At 46.8% G+C, this 21,327-nt stretch overlaps 1 protein-coding gene across 1 annotated transcript in view; it reads left to right on the top strand.

Annotated features, from left to right (window-relative positions):
* Positions 1-21,327, top strand: part of LOC140198774 (low-density lipoprotein receptor-related protein 2-like) — a 359,184-nt gene that overhangs the window by 78,928 nt on the left and 258,929 nt on the right. Inside the window, 1 exon segment of the mRNA XM_072259784.1 lies at positions 9,435-9,593. Coding sequence (XP_072115885.1) covers positions 9,435-9,593 — 159 coding nt within the window.

Genomic DNA, 21,327 nt, shown 5'->3' with positions numbered 1-21,327 from the left:
TTGGGGCCCTGAATGGTGGCAAGAGAGGAGGTGTAGGGACAGGTGTAGCACTCACGCTTACAGGGATAAGTGCCGGGTGGGAGATCCGTGGAGGGAGACGTGTGGACCAGGGAGCTGCGGAGGGACCGATCCCTGTGGAAAGCAGAGAGAGGTGGAGAAGGAAAGACGTGCTTAGTGGTGGGGCCCTGTTGAAGTTGTGGAGGATAATGTGTTAGGTCCGGAGGCTGGTGGGGTGGTAGGTGAGGACAAGGGGAACTCTGTCCCTGTTGTGGTGGCGGGAGGATGGGCTGAGGGCCAAAGTGTGGGAGGTGGAGGAGATGCAGGTGAGGGCATCATTGATGATGGCAGAAGGGAAACTATGATCCTTAAAGAAAGAGAACATTTGAGATGTCCTGGAATGGAAAGCCTCATCCTGGAGCAGATGCCGCAGAGACTGAGGAACTGGGAATAGGGAATGGCATTTTTGCATGTGGCAGGGTGGGAAGAGGTATAGTCGAGGTAGTCATGAGAATCAGTGGGCTTATAGAAGATGTCAGTGAACAGTGTCTCCGGAGATGGAGACCGAGAGATCGAGAAAGGGGAGAGAAGTGTCCGAGATGGACCAAGTGAATTTGAGGGCTGGGTGGAAGTTTGAAGTAAAGTCGATGAAATTGACGAGCTCAGCATGGGTGCAGGAAGCAGCACCAATGTAGTCGTCAATGTAGCGAAGGAAAAGTTGGGGAGCAGTACTAGTATAGGTTTGGAGCACAGATTATTCCACATAACCAACGAAGAGGCAGGCATAGCTGGGGCCCATGTGAGTGCCCATAGCTATACCCTTGGTCAGAAGAAAATGGGAAGAGCCAAAAGAGAAGTTATTAAGTGTGAGTACCAGTTCCGTCAACCAGAGGAGGGTGGTGGTGGTGGGGAACTGGTGAGGTCTATTGTCCAGAAAATAGCAGAGGGCTTTGAGGCCATCTTGATGGGGAATGGAAGTGTACAAGGATTGGACATCCATAGTGAAAATGAAGTGGTCGCTGTAGTAACTTCCACTTTGAAAAAGGCACACTCAACAACTTCATGCCCAAGAAACAACTTTACCTCGAACTTCAAGAACGATATGTATATACAGAGGCTTTCACAACCTGTACGGCATGACAGGAACACTATACACAAAACAGACCGGAAGTAAAAGAACAGAAGTAAACCCCCCCCCCATTATCCTAATTAGTATTAACTTACCTGTAATAATTCTCACATTACAACACTTCTCCCCGTTTAAAATCCAACATTCCCCAAATGTAAGAAACTAGGAAATAAGAACAGTGGTGTTATTGACTTGCGTACCCCTGAAAACTTATACTCGTATCTCAGCAACAGTTTATCAATACAAAACATCTGGAAAACATGACAGATTCAACATTCAATCTAACAACAAAAAAAAAGAACTGTTCTGTTAAAGATTCAGTCTGTCAGGAGGTTTACGAGTGCACTGTGATCTGCGCACTACCCCCGGTGACCCAGCAGGCACCGCTGGTGAGAGTGTTTTGGGTGGGTCTGGTGTTGGGGGCATGAGAGGGGTCTGTGTGTCTGCGTGAGAATGTCCATCCTCTTCAGGGGACCCCGACCCCTCTGCCAGCGTCTCTCCCTCTGGCAAAGTCACTGGTGGACATGCTTCCACCGTAGGCTGTCTCACAAATGGAAACTCCATGGAACTGTCTGCCTCTGAGCTGATATCATGATGCAGGCGCACATGGCCCTATGTCTGCGGAAAACACGCCCATCAGTCAGCTTAACAACATAGGAGATGGGACCACTTTGTTGAAGAATAACCCCAGGCAGCCATCGCTGATTGTTTCTCACATAGAAATTGTCATCCGATTTTAACTGTCTCTCTCTCGCGCATGTTGATCATGTCCCTCCTTCTGCTTTTCCTGCTTTCTCTCCACTTTCGCCTTCATGTCCGGGCACAGCAGGTCCAATCTTGACTTGGGCCTACGCCCTGTCAGCATCTCTGCTGGAGTGTGGGCAGTCGTAGTCTGTGGTGTGAGGCGGTATTTAAACAGGAAATGTGAAAGCCGCATGCTAAGAGAGTTCCCTGTCATCTGCTTCAGGCCTTCCTTCACTGTCTGAGCAGTCCGCTCAGCCAAAGGCCGTCCGAATGTGATGAATGCCATTCTGCTGCATGAACTCACTGAACAACTCACTGGTGAACGTCGGGCCATTATCAGTGACCAGGGTGTCAGGCAACCCGTGGACTGCAAACACTTGCCTGAGTTTGTCTATGGTTGAGGGGGCTGTGATGTTGCACATGTAGCCTGGGGAAAAGTACATACGCAGGACTACAAAGAATTTTTCGGGTTTTAATTCCTTTATCGGTTTTCGATGTTTAGGTGCCAGTAGAGGGTCACGAAACAAATGAACAAATTTACAAGCAGATCTTGCCGTCAGTTTAACTTCCGATTCACACCCTTGTGTATGGGCAGAATTGCGTATGCAGTATAAAAATACCAGAACTAATACGGTACAAATACGGTAGTGGCAATCCTGAAGGAACACAATACAAACAACATTAGAATCCCACCCACCCTACATCTTATACATAACAGTGAAAAATGTAAGTGAATACATCTCATCTAAGATGTACACATGTGCTGAACTTCTTACGTGGTTACATGCACAATCAGTCCCGATACAATGAAGTTAGACAGAAGGTACACTTTGGCTCAACTTTTACAAGGTATTGCCTGGTAGTTAAATTGCAGGAAGACTGACCTACTTGGCTGGTGAGGAACATTGCCCAAGCCACGCCCAGCGTTGAGTCACTTACTTGAGAGAATCTAAAGCATCCACACGTAAAACATGTCAAACTATTGATATTCTCAATTCACCAGCAAGAATAAATGAATTCACATGGATATCGTCAATTAATGCTCACCTTTTCTCACCATGCCCAGCATACTCTGGGAGAGACCAATTCCAATGCCTTACCACGTCTTCAGCAGAAACAAAATGGTCTCCCCACTATCCCGCGTGTGCGTAATAACATCACCATCTCCCTTAAAGGCACAGACAACTATTCTAGCATTACCCGGATGGATGTCTAAGTACACTTTTAACAATACTGAATAAGATCCAACGGTCACCCGGTTACACTCATTATGTGAGCTTTGATTCATTTAGAATGTGCTTCTACCATTCCAAGAAACATCTGCCTCATAAAAGGGTCAGCAAAGTCCAAATGTAGCCTAGACCATGGGTGGTCTGGCCACTCCCATGGGTGCAAAGGAGCTGGTGGTGGCATATTCTGATTAGTCTGACATTGCGTGCATGATTTTACCTTGTTCTCCAGATCCAGATCCATTCCTGGTCACCAAACATTGGATCTTGCAAGGCTTTTCATTCGAGACACTCCTGGGTGAGTCTCATGAATTTCCTCCACAACCTGTGAATGGCCAGGGGGAGGCACGATGACCCTCGCCCCCCCCAGAAAATGCAGCCATCCTGCAGACTGAGTTCTGTCTTGCGTTTGGCATAAGGCCTCAGTTCCTCTCCTTCCACAACTCTGGGCCAGCCTTGTAAAAGAAAACTCTTGACTTGGGACAGGACTGGGTCCCTCTCTGTCCACTGCTTGATCTGGGTCGCCTTTACAGGTGTCTCTGACAGCCTCTCCAATGGTAGTCGACTCAGTGCATCAGCATTTGCATTATTCCCACCTGCTCTGTACACTATCGTGACAATGTAAGGCTGACAATGTAAGAGCCCAACGCTGTATCCTGGCTGAGGCTAGCAGTGACATGCATCCAGTATCACTGAATAGGCTCATCAGTGATTTATGGTCCATATAAATTGTAAATGTGCGTCCATAAAAGGTACTGATGAAAGCGTTTGACCGCAAAAACAACGGAAGGGTCTTGGCCTGAAACGTCGACTGTACCTCCTCCTAGAGATGCTGCCTGGCCTGCTGCATTCACCAGCAACTTTGATGTGTGTTGCTTGAGTTCCCAGCATCTGCAGAATTCCTCGTGTTTGCACCAGACCTTCTTTGTCCAGTTGTGAATATCCCTTCTCAGCGGCTGTCAGGGTACGTGAAGCAAAACCAATAGGCCTCTCTGAGCAGTCCTCCATTACATGTGAGAGAACTGCCCCGACTCCATAGGTCGAGGCATCGCATGCAAGGGTGATCTCCTTGTCTGGGTCATAGTGAACAAGCAGATTCGCTGAGTGGAGGAGTTCTTTCACTTCCTTGAAAGCTTTCTCCTGCTCTTCACCCCATTGCCACTTAGTGTCATTGTGAAGCAGCTTATACAGTGGGGTCAAAATCCTTGAGAGATCAGGAAAAAACTTGTCATAATAATTCACCATGCCCAAAAATGATCTGGGTTCCGTGATGGTCTTAGGGCTTGGGGCTTCCTTAATAGCTCTCACTTTGTCCTCCACTGGGCAAAGCCCCTCAGCTGTGATCTTGTGTCCCAGGTAAGTCACACTCGATGCCAGGAACACACATTTTCCACATTGCAACCGCAGCCCTGCATCTGAGAGCCTCTTCAGCACCCGTTCTAAATTAGCCAGATGCTCCACCTCCGTAGCCCCCGTGATCAAAATATCATCAAGGTACATTGCTACGTGTGGAATCCCCTGCAGCAAAGTGTCCATTGTCCTTTGGAAAATGGCAGGGCTGGACGCCACTTCAAACACCAGGCGATCGTACTTGAATAATCCCTTGTGCGTATTAATTGTGACGTACTCCTTTGAAATCTTGTCGAGCAGCAGCTGTTGGTAGGCATGGCTCATGTCCAGCTTTGTGAACAGCTTACCCCCTGACAGGGTCGCAAACAGGTCATCCACCTGTGGCAATGGGTACTCCTCCAGTTTAGAGACCTGATTCACCGTAAGCTTATAATCCCCACATATCCTCACCCTTTTGTCTGCCTTCAAAACTGGAACAATGGGAGCCGCCCACCTTGAAAACTGGACGGGCTCAATAATGCCCAGCCTCTGCAAACATCCTAGCTCCTCCTCGACTTTGCCTTTCATTGCATAGGGCACCGACCTGGGCTTAAAAAAATGTGGAGTAGCTTCAGGGTTGACATGGAGTTTCACTGTCACGTCCTTCAGTGTTCCTAGCTTGTCCCTGAAAACATCACTGTACCGCTGCAGAATGTCCTCTGTCGTGTGTGCATACTTAATTTCATGCCAGTTCAGCCAGCCGGATTTTGCGAAGATGATCGCGACCCAAAAGACTGGCCCCCTGCCCTTAGTTGTCACTAGCCTGGCTTCAGCCTTCTGGCCCCCGGCTGAAATGTCCACATATAACACCCCTAAATGAGGTATGGGCTGCCCTGTATATGTCCTAAGTTTGAGTTTTGACTGTCTAATGGGGGGCAGGTTGGACCCCCATGTCCTCCTGTAGGTCTCCTCACTAATATCCGATGCAGTAGCCCCTGAATCAATCTCAAACTTATGACTGTGGCATAATATGGTTCAGGTGGTTCCTCATCTGTTTCCACTCCAAACATGTTGTAGGCACACACTGTCTCTTCATCTGCTTTTTCTAGGTGGTGTGTGGCTGCCTAAGCCTGTTGAGCTTTCCCCTGCCCAGGCTTTTTTTAAAATATAATTTTTATTAAGTTTTCAAAGTGAATACATGGAAAGATAATATCTACCCTCCCTCCTCCCCTTAACCCCCCCCCCCAGATATATACTCCTACCTAAAAAAGAAAAGAAAGAAAAAAAAGAAGAACCGCCTGGATATTGGAAGGTTTCCACATGCTCCATGGGATTCAAAATAAATTTAGTATATTTATTTATTACTTTCCCCAAGGGACCAAGATCTTTATCATTGGAGCAACTAAATATGCCATCCTATCTTTTGTAAATAAGGGCACCAAATATTCAAAAATGTTTCATATTTATCTCTTAAATTATAAGTAATTTTTTCGAATGGAATAGAACTAGCCATTTCATTGTTCCAACGAATCATACTTAAATACGAATCAGATTTCCAAGTAACTGCTATAGCCTTCTTAGCTACTGCCAGTGCAATTTTTATAACCCCTGCCCAGGCTTGATCTTATCCTTTGAACTTCTGCACTTTTTAGCTAAATGTTCCTTTTTGCTACAAGCATGGCAGACAGTGTCTTTGAATTTGCAATCATTTGCTTAGTGCGTCCCTCCACACTGGAAACATTCCACACTCTTTGCCTGTTTACCAGTCTCCCTCCTGACTTGGTGCACTGCCGCCGACTGCGACCCCCCATGTCCTTTCTCGATATCCTTGACATTATTAGCAGCCATCTCCATGCCTTGGTCAATTTCTAAGGCTTTCTTGAAAGTCAGCGGTGGGGTTTCCCCTAACAGGTGGCGTTATATGCTAAAGAAATTTGGCATGCCCCCTAATACCCTCACTAATTTTTATAGATGCACCGTAGAAAGCATTCTTCTAGGGTGCATCACAACCTGGCATGCAAGTTGTCCTGTCCAAGACTGGAAGAAGCTGCAGAAGATCGTGAACACAGCGCAGCACCTCACACAAACCAATCTTCCGTCCTTGGACGCACTTTACACCGCACGCTGTCGGAGCAGTGCTGCCAACACACTTTTCATCTCTCTTCCCTCCGGGAGAAGGCTCAGGAGCTTGAAGACTCGTACGGCCAGATTTGGGAACAGCTTCTTTCCAACTGTGATAAGACTTCTGAACGGATCCTGACCTGGATCTGGGCTGTACCCTCCAAATATCCGGACCTGCCCCTCGGTTTTTTTTTCACTACCTTACTTTCCATTTTCTATTTTCTATTTATGATTTATAATTTAAATTTTTAATATTTACTATTGATTTGTACTCCAAGGAGCGGGAAGCACAGAATCAAATATCGCTGTGATGATTGTACATTCTAGTATCAATTGTTTGGTGACAATGAAGTATAAAGTATGTCGTCATTATTAATGCCGCATACCAATCTATCACGGAGCATGTCATTCAACACCGCTCCGAAATCACAATGCTCCGACAGCTGCCGGAGCTCGGCCACCAAGTTGGCCACAGACCGACCTGGCTTCCTGAAACGGCTGTGAAACTTACACCGTTGGACAATCACAGAAGGTTTCGGATTGTAGTTATTCCCCACGAGCTTGACCAGTTTGTCATATGGAATGTCCCCCAGTTTCTGCGGTGTGGCTAAATTCCTTATTAGCTTGTAAGTCTTTGCCCCACACACACTCAGGAGAATAGAGGGCTTCTTAGCCTCCTCAGTAATTCCATTAGCACAGAAAAAGTGTCCCAATCTTTTCTCATACTCCGGCTTGTACTCCGTCATGTCCACAAAATCAACGATAGTTCCAAACGTAGCCATCTGAATGGGAGGCCCCTTATCGGTGCTGCTGCTCCCGCTCGAAACGTGCCAAAACGTCCACAAAACCAGTTCACCTCATCGCCAAAAATATGTAGTAACTTCTACTTTGAAAAAGGCACACTCGACAACTTCATGCCCAAGAAACAACTTTATGTCGTTATGTATATACAGAGGCTTTCACAACCCGTACGGCATGGCAGGCACACTATATAAAGCCCACCGGAAGTAAAATCCCTCTTTATCCTAATTAGTATTAACTTACTTTTAATAATGCTCACATTACAACAGTCGGGACTGGGGAACTGGAAGTTATTGAAGAGGTGGAGGGCATGGGACGTATCCCGGATGTAGGTGGGGAGGGACTGAACTATGGGTGACAAAATGGAGTCCAGGTAGGCAGATACAAATTCAGTGGGGCAGGAGCAGGCAGAAACTATGGGCCTATCGGGACAGTCAGGCTTGTAGATCTTGAGGAGGAGGTAAAACCGAGCAGTACGGGGTGTAGGAATTATGAGTTTTGTGGCTGAGGATGGAAGGTCTCTGGAGTTGATAAGGGCAGTGATGGTGCAGGAGACAATGGTTTGATGTTTATTGGTGGGATCCTGTTCCAGGGGTAAGTAAGGGGAGGTGTCAGAGAGCTGCCATTTGGCCTCAGTGATGTAGAGGTCTATCCGCTAGACTACTACGGCACCACCTTTGTCTGCGGGTTTGATGGTGAGGTTGGGATTAGTGCGGAGAGAGTGGAGGGAAGTGCATTCTGAGGGAGTGAAGTTGGAACAGGAGAGAGAAGTGGTGAAGTTGAGACGGTTGATGTCTCGGCGACAGCTGGAGTTGAAAAGATCGAGTGCAGGTAGAAGGCCCAGGTGGGGTGTCCAGGAGGAGGACGAGGGTTGAAGACGGGAGAAGGGGTCATCAGTTGGGGGAGGGGAATCCTTGCCAAAGAAGTAGGCTCGAAGACGTAGGCGACAGAAGAAGAGTTCAGCGTCATGGCAGGCACCGAACTCACTGAGGTGTGGACGGAGGGGGACAAAAGTGAGGCCCTCACTAAGGACAGAACGTTCTGCCTCAGAGAGGGGAAGGTCAGAGGGGATGATGAAGATACGGCAAGGGTTGGGGCTGGGGTCAGAGGAGGGTAAAGAGTGGGAGGTCTTAGGAGGGAGAGGGGGGTTAGGGGAGGATGAGGGATCAGAGGAATGGAGGGGGATGAGGGATAGAGGGAAGGTTGGGAGTCGCGGGGAGGATAGAAGGTAGTGGAGGAATAAGACAAGCGGTAGGACCCAGCGGCAGTAAGAGTGGTCTCCGTCTGGAGAGGGTCGGGACCTCGGTCCAAGCTGAATCTAGAGCTGGGGGTGGCGGAGCCTGTAGCCTGCAGAACTGAGGTCGGAGTCGGAAGTGAGTGAGTCCATGGCCCGCCGGGGGCTGGTGCCCGTGTCCGGGGGGCCGTGGTTCCATTTGGGGTCAGAGTCAGACGAGGATGGGCCAGAGTCAGAGGGGAATCATAGTTGAGAAAAGGGGAAGGGATAAGAGAGGGAGCAGGAAGCACCAGAGGGACATTCTTTAATGATCAATAAACCAATTGTTTGGAATTAAGTGACCTTGCCTGATGTCTCAGGGCTGGGTGTGTCTGCATCTGTGCCACTTGTCACCCCTGGAACTCCTTCTCTGCCACCTGTCCCACACCCCTCCCGCAGAGCTCCACCCTCACCAGTCCCAACATTTTTTCCTCCCGTCAGATTTACAAACTCACTCTCCACTCCACGTTGACAAAGCACCCTAGCTATATATATATATATATATATATATGCCTAAGACTTCTGCATGGTATTGTATTTACTAAGGAAGAATATTAAGAGCAATCTCAAATAAATATTAAATATATAATGGGTGTACGTAAATAAAGGGACCAATGGATATGTGAGACCACCCCATTGATTACATGATGTAATTGGAGCAGGTTTCACTTCACATCGGCAATTCAACCAACTGATGAATGTAATGTGGCTGGGCCCAAGCCCAAGGAAACTTCTCCCTTTGTATTAAGGAGTAGTGTATCCAATGTACAGTATATTTACAATAGCTTTGATTGAAATATTCTCTTTGCAGGTATACGTTTTGGACCAATTGGGGAAGCCATCCTAAAATAGAACGTGCAACACTTGGAGGAAACTTCCGGTTGGCAGTTATAAATAGCGGCCTAGTATGGCCAAATGGACTGACAATGGACTACAAAGATCAGAAGCTCTACTGGGCTGATGCTTCTCTGTATGTTTATGTTTATGTCTTTCCAGTCTACTGTTTAAGGATTTGTATAAATGTAGAATTTTGTTTAGTATTACTTTTGGTTTTTACATCCTTATTTACAATTATTCATACTGAATTTTAATTCTTTTTAATGTACGTTTAAACAGCATTGAATTATTACAAACCAGCACACAAAGTGCTGAAGGAACTCAGCAGCATCTATGGAAGTAAATAAACAGTCGAAGTTTTAGGCTCAGACCCTTCATCGGGACTGGAAAGGAAGGGGGTATATGCCAGAATAGAAAGGTGGGGGAAGGGGAAAGAAGATCCGGGTGAGCACATGGTCGAAGAGTCAGAGGGCAGCAGAGATCACAGAGGAAGCAGTGAGAGAGGGTTTCACTGAACTCCCATCGAAGAGAAGATTTAAACTTACTCAGTGTAGGCAAAACTCAAAGAGACTTCACAGTGGAGCAGCAAATTATAAACACGAGATTCTGCTGAAGCTGGAAATGCAGAGTAACACACACAAAATGCTGGAGGAACTTAACAGGTCAGGCAGCGTTTATGAAAATGAATGAACAGTCAATATTTCAGGCCAACACCCTTCTTCAGACACTTTCTCACTGCTTTACCTCTGTGATCTCTGCTGCCCTTTGACTCTTCAACTACATACTCACCTGAGACCCTTCTTCAGGGCTGAAAAGGAAGGGGGAAGATGCCAGAATAAAAAGGCGGGGGAAGGGGAAGGAGGATGGCTGGAATTTGATAGGTGAAGCCAGGTGGGTGGGAAAGGTCAAAGGCTGGAGCAGAAGGAATATGATAGGAGAGGAGAGTGGACCATAGGAGAAAGGAAAGGAGGAGGGATACCTGTGTGAGGTGAAAGGCCGGTGAGAAGAAGTAAAAGGCCAGAGTAGGGAATAGAAGAAGGGAGGGGAGTGACAAAAAATTTACCCGGAAGGTAAAATCGATATTCATGCCATCAGGTTGGAGGCTACACAGAAGGAATACAAGGTGTTGCTCCTCCACCCTGAGGTTGGCCTCCTCTTGGCACAAGAAGCGACCATGGACTGATACATCGGAACTATTACATCTAGTTTTACATCTAGTCTTAATGTTGACTAAGATGCAGTATTAGAAACTTTTGGTAATCTGCTCCAATGGACTGTTTTCACTACAAACCACAGAAAAGTACTGTTCAGAACATCAGTGTCAAAAATTCCACTTCATCTTCCTCCTCTCTCATTACGATCAACTTAGATCGGTCAAGGATGCCACACATGACTGACAGTTCCTTCATCTGTTTGTATATACGCTGTGTCGTATGATGTGAGCAATCATGGTCTTTCCATGACCATGATTTTTTATGACAAATTTTTCTACAGAAGTGGTTTGCCATTACCTTCTTCTGAGCCGTGCCTTTACAAGACAGCTGACTCCAGCCATTATCAATACTCTTCAGAGACACTCTGCCAGGTGTCAGTGGGGACATAACCAGAACTTGTGATCTGCACCTGCAGCTCATTCGACCATCCACCTCCTGCTCCTGTGGCTTCATATGACCCTGATCGGGGGTTAAGCAAGTGCTACACCTTGCCCAAGGGTGACCTGCAGGCTAGCGGAGGGAAGGTGCACCTTTCACCTCTTTGGGTAGAGACAGATCTCCACCCAGATTGATAGTAACTTGAGGGAAATAACAGAAAAGAGTTATTTCAAATACATTACCTGTGCTCTAAAAACTCTAAGAATGTGCTAGTCTGTTGCTCCTGGTAAAAATTGGTAAATTTGTTTATTATTGTGACATGTACAGTGACAATATGGATCATTTTATCACAGCAGTGCGCAGAGCTAATGCAAGGGAAAACAATAACAGAATGCAGAATAACTTGTTACAGATTACAGAGGAAGTGCTGCGCAGATAGACAATAAGGTATAATGATTGCTACAAGGTAGATTGTGAGGACAAAAATCTATCTTACTGTACTAGGTGACCATTCATTAACCTTACAAAAGTGGGATCAAGTTGTCCTTGAGCCAAGCCTGCTGGTGATTTCCATAAGACCATAAGATATAGAAGCAGAATGAGGCCATTTGTCCCAATGAGTCTGCTCCATCATTCCATCGTAGCTGATCCATTTCCTTCTGAGCCTCAATCTCCTGCCTTCTTCCCATAACCCTTCATATTCTGACCGATCAAGTGTTTAACAACCTTTGCCTTAAACATGTGTAAAGGATTGACCTCCACAGCCGCCTGTGGCAGTGACTTCCACAGATTCACCACTCTCTGGCTGTAGAAACTCCTCTGCATCTCAGACCGTGAAGCACCTTAAATAACTCCAAAAGACTGAGGTTTGGTAAAATACTGAAAGGCTTTTATTCGCTGTACAATACGACCTCCACGGTGAGTGCCTGCCCCCAGACTGAGGGGAAGGGGCAAGGCGAAACACCTTTATACAGATACTGTGGGAGGAGCCACGGGGCAGTCAGCAGAGGGGCGTGTCCAGACAGTTAACCCAGTTACAACATATATACGGTTTACCACATTCACCTCTCCTTTTTTTTAAAAAAGAGTCCCGCGGGGTGAAGTGACTGACAATATTTAAAACAAGTATATTTACAGGTTAAGTCTATCAGGCGGTCGAGTCCGTCACTGTGATCTACGTAGCACCAGTGGTGATTGCATCGGCAACAGTGGTTGTGCTGGCTCCGGCCTGACTTGAGGTGCCAGCACGTTAGGCGTTGTTAATCCCTCATGCGTGTGCATCGCGCCCGGTATGGGAGTGTCGTGTGGTGTCTGGGTAGGGTTTGGAGTGCACGGTGTCTCATGGGTACATACATTGGTGGGTACGGGGTCAATAGTCACCACGGAGTGTTCAGGGTAGGGTCCTGGTGCTCCTGCGGGTGCCAGGTCGTGGATGGAGACCGGGTCCTCCCGCCCATCAGGTAAAACCACATAGGCATACTGGGGGTTCGCATGAAATAAGTGAACCCTCTCGACCATCGGGGAGTATTTATTGCTCCTCGCATGTTTCCGGAGCCGCACTGGCCCCGGGGACGTCAGCCAAGTTGGTAGGGTGGTCCCTGTGGTCGACTTTCTGGGAAATGAAAAGAGCCGCTCATGAGGGGTGGCATTGGTGGCCGTGCATAACGGAGCAGATGGAGTGAAGTGCCTCGGGAAGGACATCCTGCCAGCGGGAGACCGGCAGTCCCTTTGACCTGAGGGCTAAGAGTGTGGCTTTCCACACTGTGCCATTCTCCTTCTCTACCTGTTCATTCCCCCAGGGATTATAGCTCGTGGTCCTACTGGTTGCAATTCCCCTAGCCAGCAGGTATTGGCGCAGCTCGTCACTCATAAACGAGGATCCTCTGTCACTGTGGATTTAGCATGGGTATCCGAACAGAGTGAAGAGCTTGCGCAGGGCTTTTATAACTGACGTGGTAGTGGTGTCGGGGCAGGGGATGGCGAAGGGGAACCGCGAGTACTCGTCGATGACGTTAAGAAAGTACACATTGCGGTTGGTGGAGGGAAGGGGGCCCTTAAAGTCAACACTCAGTCGCTCAAAGGGGCGGGTGGCCTTGATGAGTGGTGCCTTTTCGGGTCGGTAGAAGTGCGGTTTGCACTCTGCGCAGACTTGGCAGTCCCTGGTCATCATCCTGATCTCCTCAAGGGAGTAAGGCAGGTTCCGGGCTTTCACGAAGTGGAAAAGCCGGGTGACCCCTGGGTGGTAAAGATCTACATGTAGGGCATATAGCCGGTTGATCTGCGCACTGGCGCGCGTTCCCCGGGATAGGGCATCGGAGGGCTCGCTGAGCTTCCCAGGCCTGTACATGATGTCATAGTTGTAGGTGGAGAGTTCGATTCTCCACCTCAGAATTTTATCATTTTTGATTTTGCCCCGCTGTTGGTTATTAAACATGAATGCGACTGAGCGCTGGTCAGTTAGCAGGGTGAATCTTTTGCCGGCGAGATAGTGCCTCCAGTGCCTTATAGCTTCCACTATGGCCTGGGCCTCTTTCTCTACCGCAGAGTGCCGAATTTCAGGGCCTTGAAGAGTACGGGAGAAGAACGCCACCGGTCTTCCCACCTGGTTGAGCGTAGCAGCCAGCGCAAAGTCGGAGGCGTCACTCTCTACTTGGAAGGGAATGGCCTCATCCACCGCATGCATTGCTGCTTTGGCAATGTCCCCTTTTATGTGGCTGAAGGCCGCGCGGGCCTTGGCTGAGAGGGGAAATGTGGTGGACTTGACCGGGGTCGGGCCTTGTCTGTGTAGTTAGAGACCCATTGGGCGTAATATGAAAAGAAGCCCAGGCACCTTTTGAGGGCCCTGAGGGTGTTGGGAAGAGGGAGTCCCAACAGGGGGCACATATGGTCGGGGTCAGGGCCAATGACTCCGTTCTCCACGACACACCCAAGGATAGCAAGTCGGGTGGTTCCGAACACACACTTGTCCTTGTTATAGGTGAGATTGAAAGATTTGGCCACTTGGAGAAATTTTTGGAGGTTGTTGTCGTGATCCTGGCGGTCGTGACCACAGATGGTGATGTTATCCAGATATGGGAACATGGCCTTCAGTTGACACTGGTCCACCATCCGGTCCATTGCCCTCTGGAAGACAGATACACCATTCGTGACACCGAAGGGGACGCACAGGATTGATAAAGCCTGCCGTCCGCCTCGAAAGCGGTGTAAGGGCGGTCCTCCCGGCGGATGGGGAGCTGATGGTAAGCGGATTTTAGATCTATGGTCGAGTACACCTTGTATTGTGCTATCTGATTGACCATATCCGCGATGCGGGGTAGAGGGTACGCGTCGAGCTGCGTGAACCTATTGATGGTCTGGCTATAGTCCACGACCATCCTATTCTTCTCCCCGTTCTGAACAACCACCACCTGCGCCCTCCAAGGACTTGTGCTTGCCTCAATGACCCCCTCCCTGAGCAGCCGCTGCACCTCCGATGAAAGCTCTGTCCCCCGCGCTGTACCTCCTGCTTTTAGTTGCCACAGGTTTACAGTCAGGGGTCAGGCTGGCGAACAGCGGTGGGGGAGGGATCTTGAGGGTGGAGAGGCCGCAAGTGGTGTCGGTAGTGTGGCAGTTGGCATGATGTTGGGTGGGATGCGCGGGTCGTTGTGAGTGTGTGGTCAGTAGCGGGGTATGTGACATATCCCTACAAAACTGGGGATTTACAACAGTAATTGGTGGGAAGGGCCCATCATACTTCATTGTCACGCTTTTCAGGTGGCTCTGGAAGTCAAGCCCCAATAGCACAGGGGCACACAGTTGAGGCATAACCAGTAACGTAAAGTCTCGACATTCTGTGCCCTGCACCATGCCATCATAGCTCGGCTGGTCTCTGATCAGCGAATAGACCCGTGGACTGACCCTGGAGAGTAGAACTCTGTGCTTCGCTACGGGGTCGGTCGCTTTAATCTCCTCTAGGTACGCTTCAAAGCAGGCCAGCCAGAGTTCAAAAGCGTTTCCAGCTTCAGACATTTGCGGATTGAGGTCTAATTTGTTGGGTCTCAGTGCATGTTCCATGCATTAAAATGTACAGTGAATAAAATTGAAGCACCTTCAATAACTCCAAAAGACTGAGGTTGGGTAAAATACTGAAAGGCTTTTATTCGCTGTACAATACGACCTCCATGGTGAGTGTCTGCCCCTGGACTGAGGGGGAGGGGCAAGGTGAAACACCTTTATACAGATACTGTGGGAGGAGCCACAGGGGCAGTCAGCAGAGGGGCGTGTCCAGACAGGTAACCCAGTTACAACATATATATGGTTTACCACAGACCCCTTAGGCTTTTGGATCTTATGTCTGAAGGGAAGAGGGGAAGAAAGGGTTGGGGGGTCTTTGATTATACTGGCTGCTTTACTGAGGCAATGAGAAGTGTAGAAAGAATCTATGGAGGGGAGGCAGGTTTCTGTGATCTGCTGAGCTGTGTCCACAGCTCCTGGTAGTTTCCTGTGGTCTCAGGCAGAACAACTGCCATTTCCTGATGCACCCAGATAGAATACATTCAATGGTGTATTGATTAGAAATCAATAAGTGTGAAAGGGGGCATGCCAGATTTCATTAGCCCATTGAGACAGAAGACGTGCTGCTACACTTTCTTAGCCATGGCTTCTGCAAGGTTAGGCCATGACATGATATCAGTGAAGTTTGTTTTCGACCCTCTCGAACTCAGTGCTGTTGATGTAAACAGAACCACGTGCACTGCCCCCCTTTCTGAAGTTAATGACCAGCTCTTTCATCGTGCTTTCTGGTAAGGTAATTGCAGTGACTTCTACGAGGTCAATCAAAGGTATTATTGTCTATTTTGAACATTTTTTTTATGATCACAGGACCCTGCTTGAGTAGGGTTATAAAGATCATAAGAATCTTATGATCATAAAGAACATGAAGAATTTAAAGTACTGTAGGTCTGCCCCATTAGTGAGTTGCCCATTGGCATAGAAACTTAAGGAACTGGACGTGCAGGTCGTGCTGCTGCCTGCATCAGAGAGTCGTCAGATGAGACAATGCGTGAAATGGATGTGTAGTCTGGCAGAGAGTGATCATCTTAGTCACTTTTCTTCCGATCACAAGACCCTATTGGACTTGTTATTGTGGAATTTGCAAGTCTAATTCATTGATTTATTTGCGGACGGCGGGGGAGTTGCGTGACGCCAGTTGTGATGAGGACTAGGCCTCAAGCCATGGTGCTGCTTGTTTTCAGCGCCCAGGAGAGAGATGTTGAAGTCAGTGCACTCCACCAGAGCCGGTGTGACGTGGTGTCCAAGCTGGAGCCAGTGCTGCCCCTAGTGTTTGCTGGGCTAAAGACAAGCTGTATTGTGCCCGACTGCAGATTCCTGCAAATTTCATAGACTCAGGGTCTTAGACTATATTTATTTGTGTGACTGTATTTTACTGATATCATATATGTGCTTGTTATCTTGTATGTGCCTTATGCTGTGTGTGATCGTTGGTACTGTGTTTTATACCTTGGCCCTGGAGTAATGCTGTTTCATTTCGCTGTATTCATGTGTGGTTGAAAGACAATTAAATTTCAATTGAACCGAACTGAATTTGACATTCATGGAAAGATTGTTGCTGTAACACCATTTCCTTAAGCTCTCTGTTTCCTTCCTGTACTCTGTCTAATGTTATTTGAGATTCGGCCCATTATGGTGGAGTTATCTGCAAAAATGTAGATAGGGGTAGAGAAACTGCAACACAATTGTGAGTGCATAGGGAGTAAAGTGGGGGGAGAGATAAGGATGATGCAAAATAAATTTTATTTTTAACGTCCAACTACTGGGGTGCATGGTAGTGTAGTGGTTAGCACAAAGCTTTACAGTACAGGTGACCCAGATTCAATTCTTGCTGCCTGTAAGGAGTTTGTACATTCTCCCCATGACTGTGGGTTTCCTCCCACAGTTCAAAGCTCCATTGTCCCGTGATTAGGCTAGGATTAAATCAGAGGATTACTGGGCAGCACGACTCGAAGGGCCAGAACGGCTTATTCTGTGCTGTATTGCAATAAATAAAACTAAATAAATTTTATGTGACCACCATCGTACAACTTTGGAAGTGAATCCCAGTGTTATGGCTGTTGATATGATGTCTTTATTCCTGGATAATAATCTGTAGTACTGCTTTTGAAAGCCTTGAAGAATACTACTGCTGGATTCTCTCATCAGATTCCCTCATTACTCACTGAGAAGATCCCTCCATAACTTACATTCCTATTGGTGAATCTTACCTTCCAACAACGCTAGTCTACCCCTCTCTCCTTCAGATGAGTTGCTGGTTGCATAGTATCATTGAATGGTTACAACACAGGAGGGCATCCAGCCTATTTTGTCCATGGAGGCCCTCTATTGGAGCAACTCATTTGTTCTCTTCTCACTTGTCCCCTCTCCATATCGTGGCATATTTTTCTCCTGGCTTTCTAAGAAGAAACATCTCTCAGATTCTCTAAAGCAACATACACAAAATGGCTGGAGGAACTCAGTAGGTCAGGTAGCATCTATGGAAATGAATAAAAAGGAAATGTTTTGGGCTGAAACCCTTCATCAGGATTGAAAAATAAGTTGGAAGAAGCCAGAAAAAGAAGGTGGGCGGAAGGGAAGGAGTACGGGGGGTGGGGGGCGGTGGAGAGGGAAAGGGAGAGAGAGAATTTACTTCAAGGGGAGAACACGCAGACTGACTGAGAATATCCAGTTTTGGAAGATATGAGCTCCAAAGTTGTGTGCACTTTTAGGCTGGTCTAACTTTAATGGGACCTTTTTATTTTATTTTCTTTCTTTCTCTTAATAACTGTTCGATAAAAGCAGAAATTAGTAAATATACAATTTATGCAGTGTGCAGTTTGCAGCCGATAATTCTGTATGGGTGGTATCTACATAGAATTTGCTCCAATCGAGGTTTCTTTAATCAGAACACCACAACGTTCCTGTTTCGTTCAACCCCAAATCATCCCGACCCTAGACATATATTATGTAAGAGAGCTGGCCTTCTCACAACTGAGTCACCTGGCTGTTAGCAGAGCCAGCTAACGAGCCAACTGAGGGGGCTGCATATGTCAGGTCTCACCAATGTAGAGGAGGCCACATTGGGAGCACCTGGTACATTAGACAACCTCAACAGATTTCAGGTCAAGTGTTGTCTCAGCTGGAAGGAAGGTGGCCAACCACTTTACTTCCAAACCCTATTCCCATTCTGACATGCCTGTACTTGCTCTGGATTTCCAGCATCTGCAGAATCTCTTGTGTCCAAGATTCTCTACTCTATCCTTGTTGTTATGGTCCTTGATCCCAGAAACCATTCTTGTGAATCTCCTGTGAACCCTCCCAGTGCCTCCTCATCCTTCCTGTAATTAGATAACCAGAAATGAACATGATATTTCAGCTGAGATTGGACGAGTGAATTATAAATGTTCAGCATTTTCCATTATACATTTTATGCTTCTATTGATAAAGCACAGAATTGTGAATGCCTGTTTACTGCTTTGCAAACCAGCCCTGCCACTTGCATTGACTTGTGTGCCCAAGCCACAAGATCCCTCTATTTCTGTAACTCTTCTACGAGAAGATCTCATGTGATTCGAAAGGACCAGAGGACGAGAAGACATGAGGGTGCAGCCTCAGAATAGAGAGGCGTCAAGTTATGATGGAGATGAGGAAGAATTTCTTCAGTCAGAAAGTGTTGAATCTGTGGAATGTATTGCCAAAGGCTGCTGTGGAGGCCAAGTCATTGGCTATATTAAAGGCAGAGGCTGATAGATTCTTAATTAGTCAGGGCATGAAAGGATATGGGGAGAAGGCAGGAGATTGGGAATGAGACGGAAATGGCGGAGCAGCCTCTGGATAGTTCTGCTCCTATGTCTTTTGGTATATTGCCTTTCCATCGGCCTACCTCATTTCTCTGTATGGAACCTCATTGGTAGGTGAGCAGTTGCATGGCATTGTTCAAATTTCAAAGTAAATTCATTATCAAAGTACAGTTTTCTCAACATATACAATCCTGAGATTCATTTTCTTGCAGGCATGCTCAATGAATCCATAATAATTACCACAAGAGACTGTACCAGCTTGGGCATTCCACCAGTGTGCAAAAGACAACAAACTGTGCAAATAATCACTAAGAAATAATACTAATAACTATTGTGGTTTTCCACCATGTGCAACAATGACAGGAAATCTGGGCGGAGAGTTTTTATAGTAATTGCACTGGGGCAGTTCCACTCTCTCCACCTTGGAAGTCCGTGTCCAGTGGTACAATTAATCATCACAGACTGGGGTTGCCGTAGATGACCATTGACATCTTCTATGCCTTGTCATGCCCTTTCCAGCATGGAGCATTGCAGTGCCACCTTCATGGCTGCTGGATCTCATTGTAGATCTCATCCACCCAATCCGCCGGAGCTAACTTTGTATGATCGGACAGGCATGTCCCACAATTATAAATAAATAAATAAGCAATAAATATCAAGAACTTGAAGAGACCTTGAAAGTGAGTCCATAGGTTGTGGGAACATTTCAATGATGGGGCAAGTGAAATTATCCCCTTTGGCTCAAGAACCTGATGGTAGACGGGTAATAACTGTTCCTGAACCTGGTGGTGAGAGTCCTGAGGCTCCTGTACTTTCTTTCTGATTTCAACAGTGAGAAGCGAGCATGTCCTGGGTGGTGAGGGCCCCTGATAATGGGTGCTGCTTTCCTGTGACCCCACTTTGTGTAGATCTGCTCAATAGTGGGGAGGGCTTTACCATGATGGACTGGGCTGAATCCTACTTTCTGTAAGATTTTCTGTTCAAGGGCATTGGTGTTTTCACACCAGGCTGTGATGCAGCCAGTCAATATACTGTCCACTACACATCTACAGGAAAGTTAAAAATATCCATGTCCTGAAATGGGTTCATGAACAGATTTTACATTTGCTCTTTTTCAAAGGTTCAAGGGTTCATTTATTATCAAAGTATGTATGCAGTATACAACTCTGAGATTCTACTTTCCACACCTGAGTGAAACTTGGGGTTGCAGCAGTGTTAAAATCAACTCATGAATCTTGGCTACCTCCTCCTTCCTGACGGCAGCACTGAGAAGAGAGCATGGTGTGCATGTTGGGGAGTCCCGGGCAATGAATGCTGCTTTCCTGCGACAGCTCTCCTTGGAAATGTGTTTGATGATGGGGAGGGCTCTACTTGTGCTGGACTGGGCCATATCCATTACTTCTTGTAATTTTTTTTCCATTCAAGGGCACTGGTGTTCCCATACCAGACTGTGATGCAACCAGTCAGGGTACTTTCCACTGTGCAATTATAGAAGTTTGTCAAAGTTTTAGATGACATACCAAATCTGCCCAAACTTCTAAGAAAGTAGAGGCACAACTGGGCCTTCTTGGTGATGGCATTTATATGCTACAGCTGCTGTGGACAGAATGGAACAATAGAGGGTCTTTATCATTGTTGACAATTCCTTCCCCCATGGATACCACTTGACCCACTGAATTCCACCAGTGCTTTGTTACAGCAGATTGTTGGGTGCCTGCAGAGGGACGTATATCTCAGTAGTGTTATCAATGGTTAACATATGGCAGAAGGAGGAACAATTAAGAATCTCCTTGTAACAGGGTGTGTAGAAGAAAATAAGGTAATTTCAAAGTAAAATTATATATTACAAATATGTCACCATAAATAACCCTGAGGTTCATTTTCTTGTGGGCATACTCAATAAATCCATAGAATAGTAACTAACACAGAATCAGTGAAAGACCACCTAACTAGGGCGTTCAACCAGAAATCAGAAGACAACAAACTGTGCAAATTCAATAAGAAGAAATAATAATAATAATAAATAAGCAACAAAAATATTGAGAATATGAGATGAAGTTCCTTGAAAGTGAGCCCATTGGTTTCAATGATTTCAATGATGGGGCAAATGAATTTGAGAGAAGTTATCCCCTTTGGTTCAAGAGCCTGATGGTTGAGGGGTAATAACTGTTCCTGAATCTGGCAGTGTGAGTCCTGAGGCTCCTGTACCTTCTCTCTGATGATAGCAATGAGAAAAGAGCATGTCCTAGGTGGTGTGGATCCCTGATGATGAATGTTGCTTTCCTGCGACAGTGTTTCATGCAAAAGTACTCAATGGCTTGAAAGGTTTTACTGTGATGGACTGGGTCGTGTACACTACTTTTTGTAGGATTTTCTGTTTGAGGGCATTGGTGTTTCCATACTGGGCCATGATGCAGCCCACATCGAAAGAAGTTTGTCAAAG

Source organism: Mobula birostris, chromosome 6, assembly GCF_030028105.1.
Source record: "Mobula birostris isolate sMobBir1 chromosome 6, sMobBir1.hap1, whole genome shotgun sequence".
In the NCBI taxonomy this organism is placed as follows: domain Eukaryota; kingdom Metazoa; phylum Chordata; class Chondrichthyes; order Myliobatiformes; family Myliobatidae; genus Mobula; species Mobula birostris.
The sequence above is the reverse complement of the archived record's forward strand: the minus strand, read 5'-3'. Positions and strand labels throughout refer to the sequence as shown.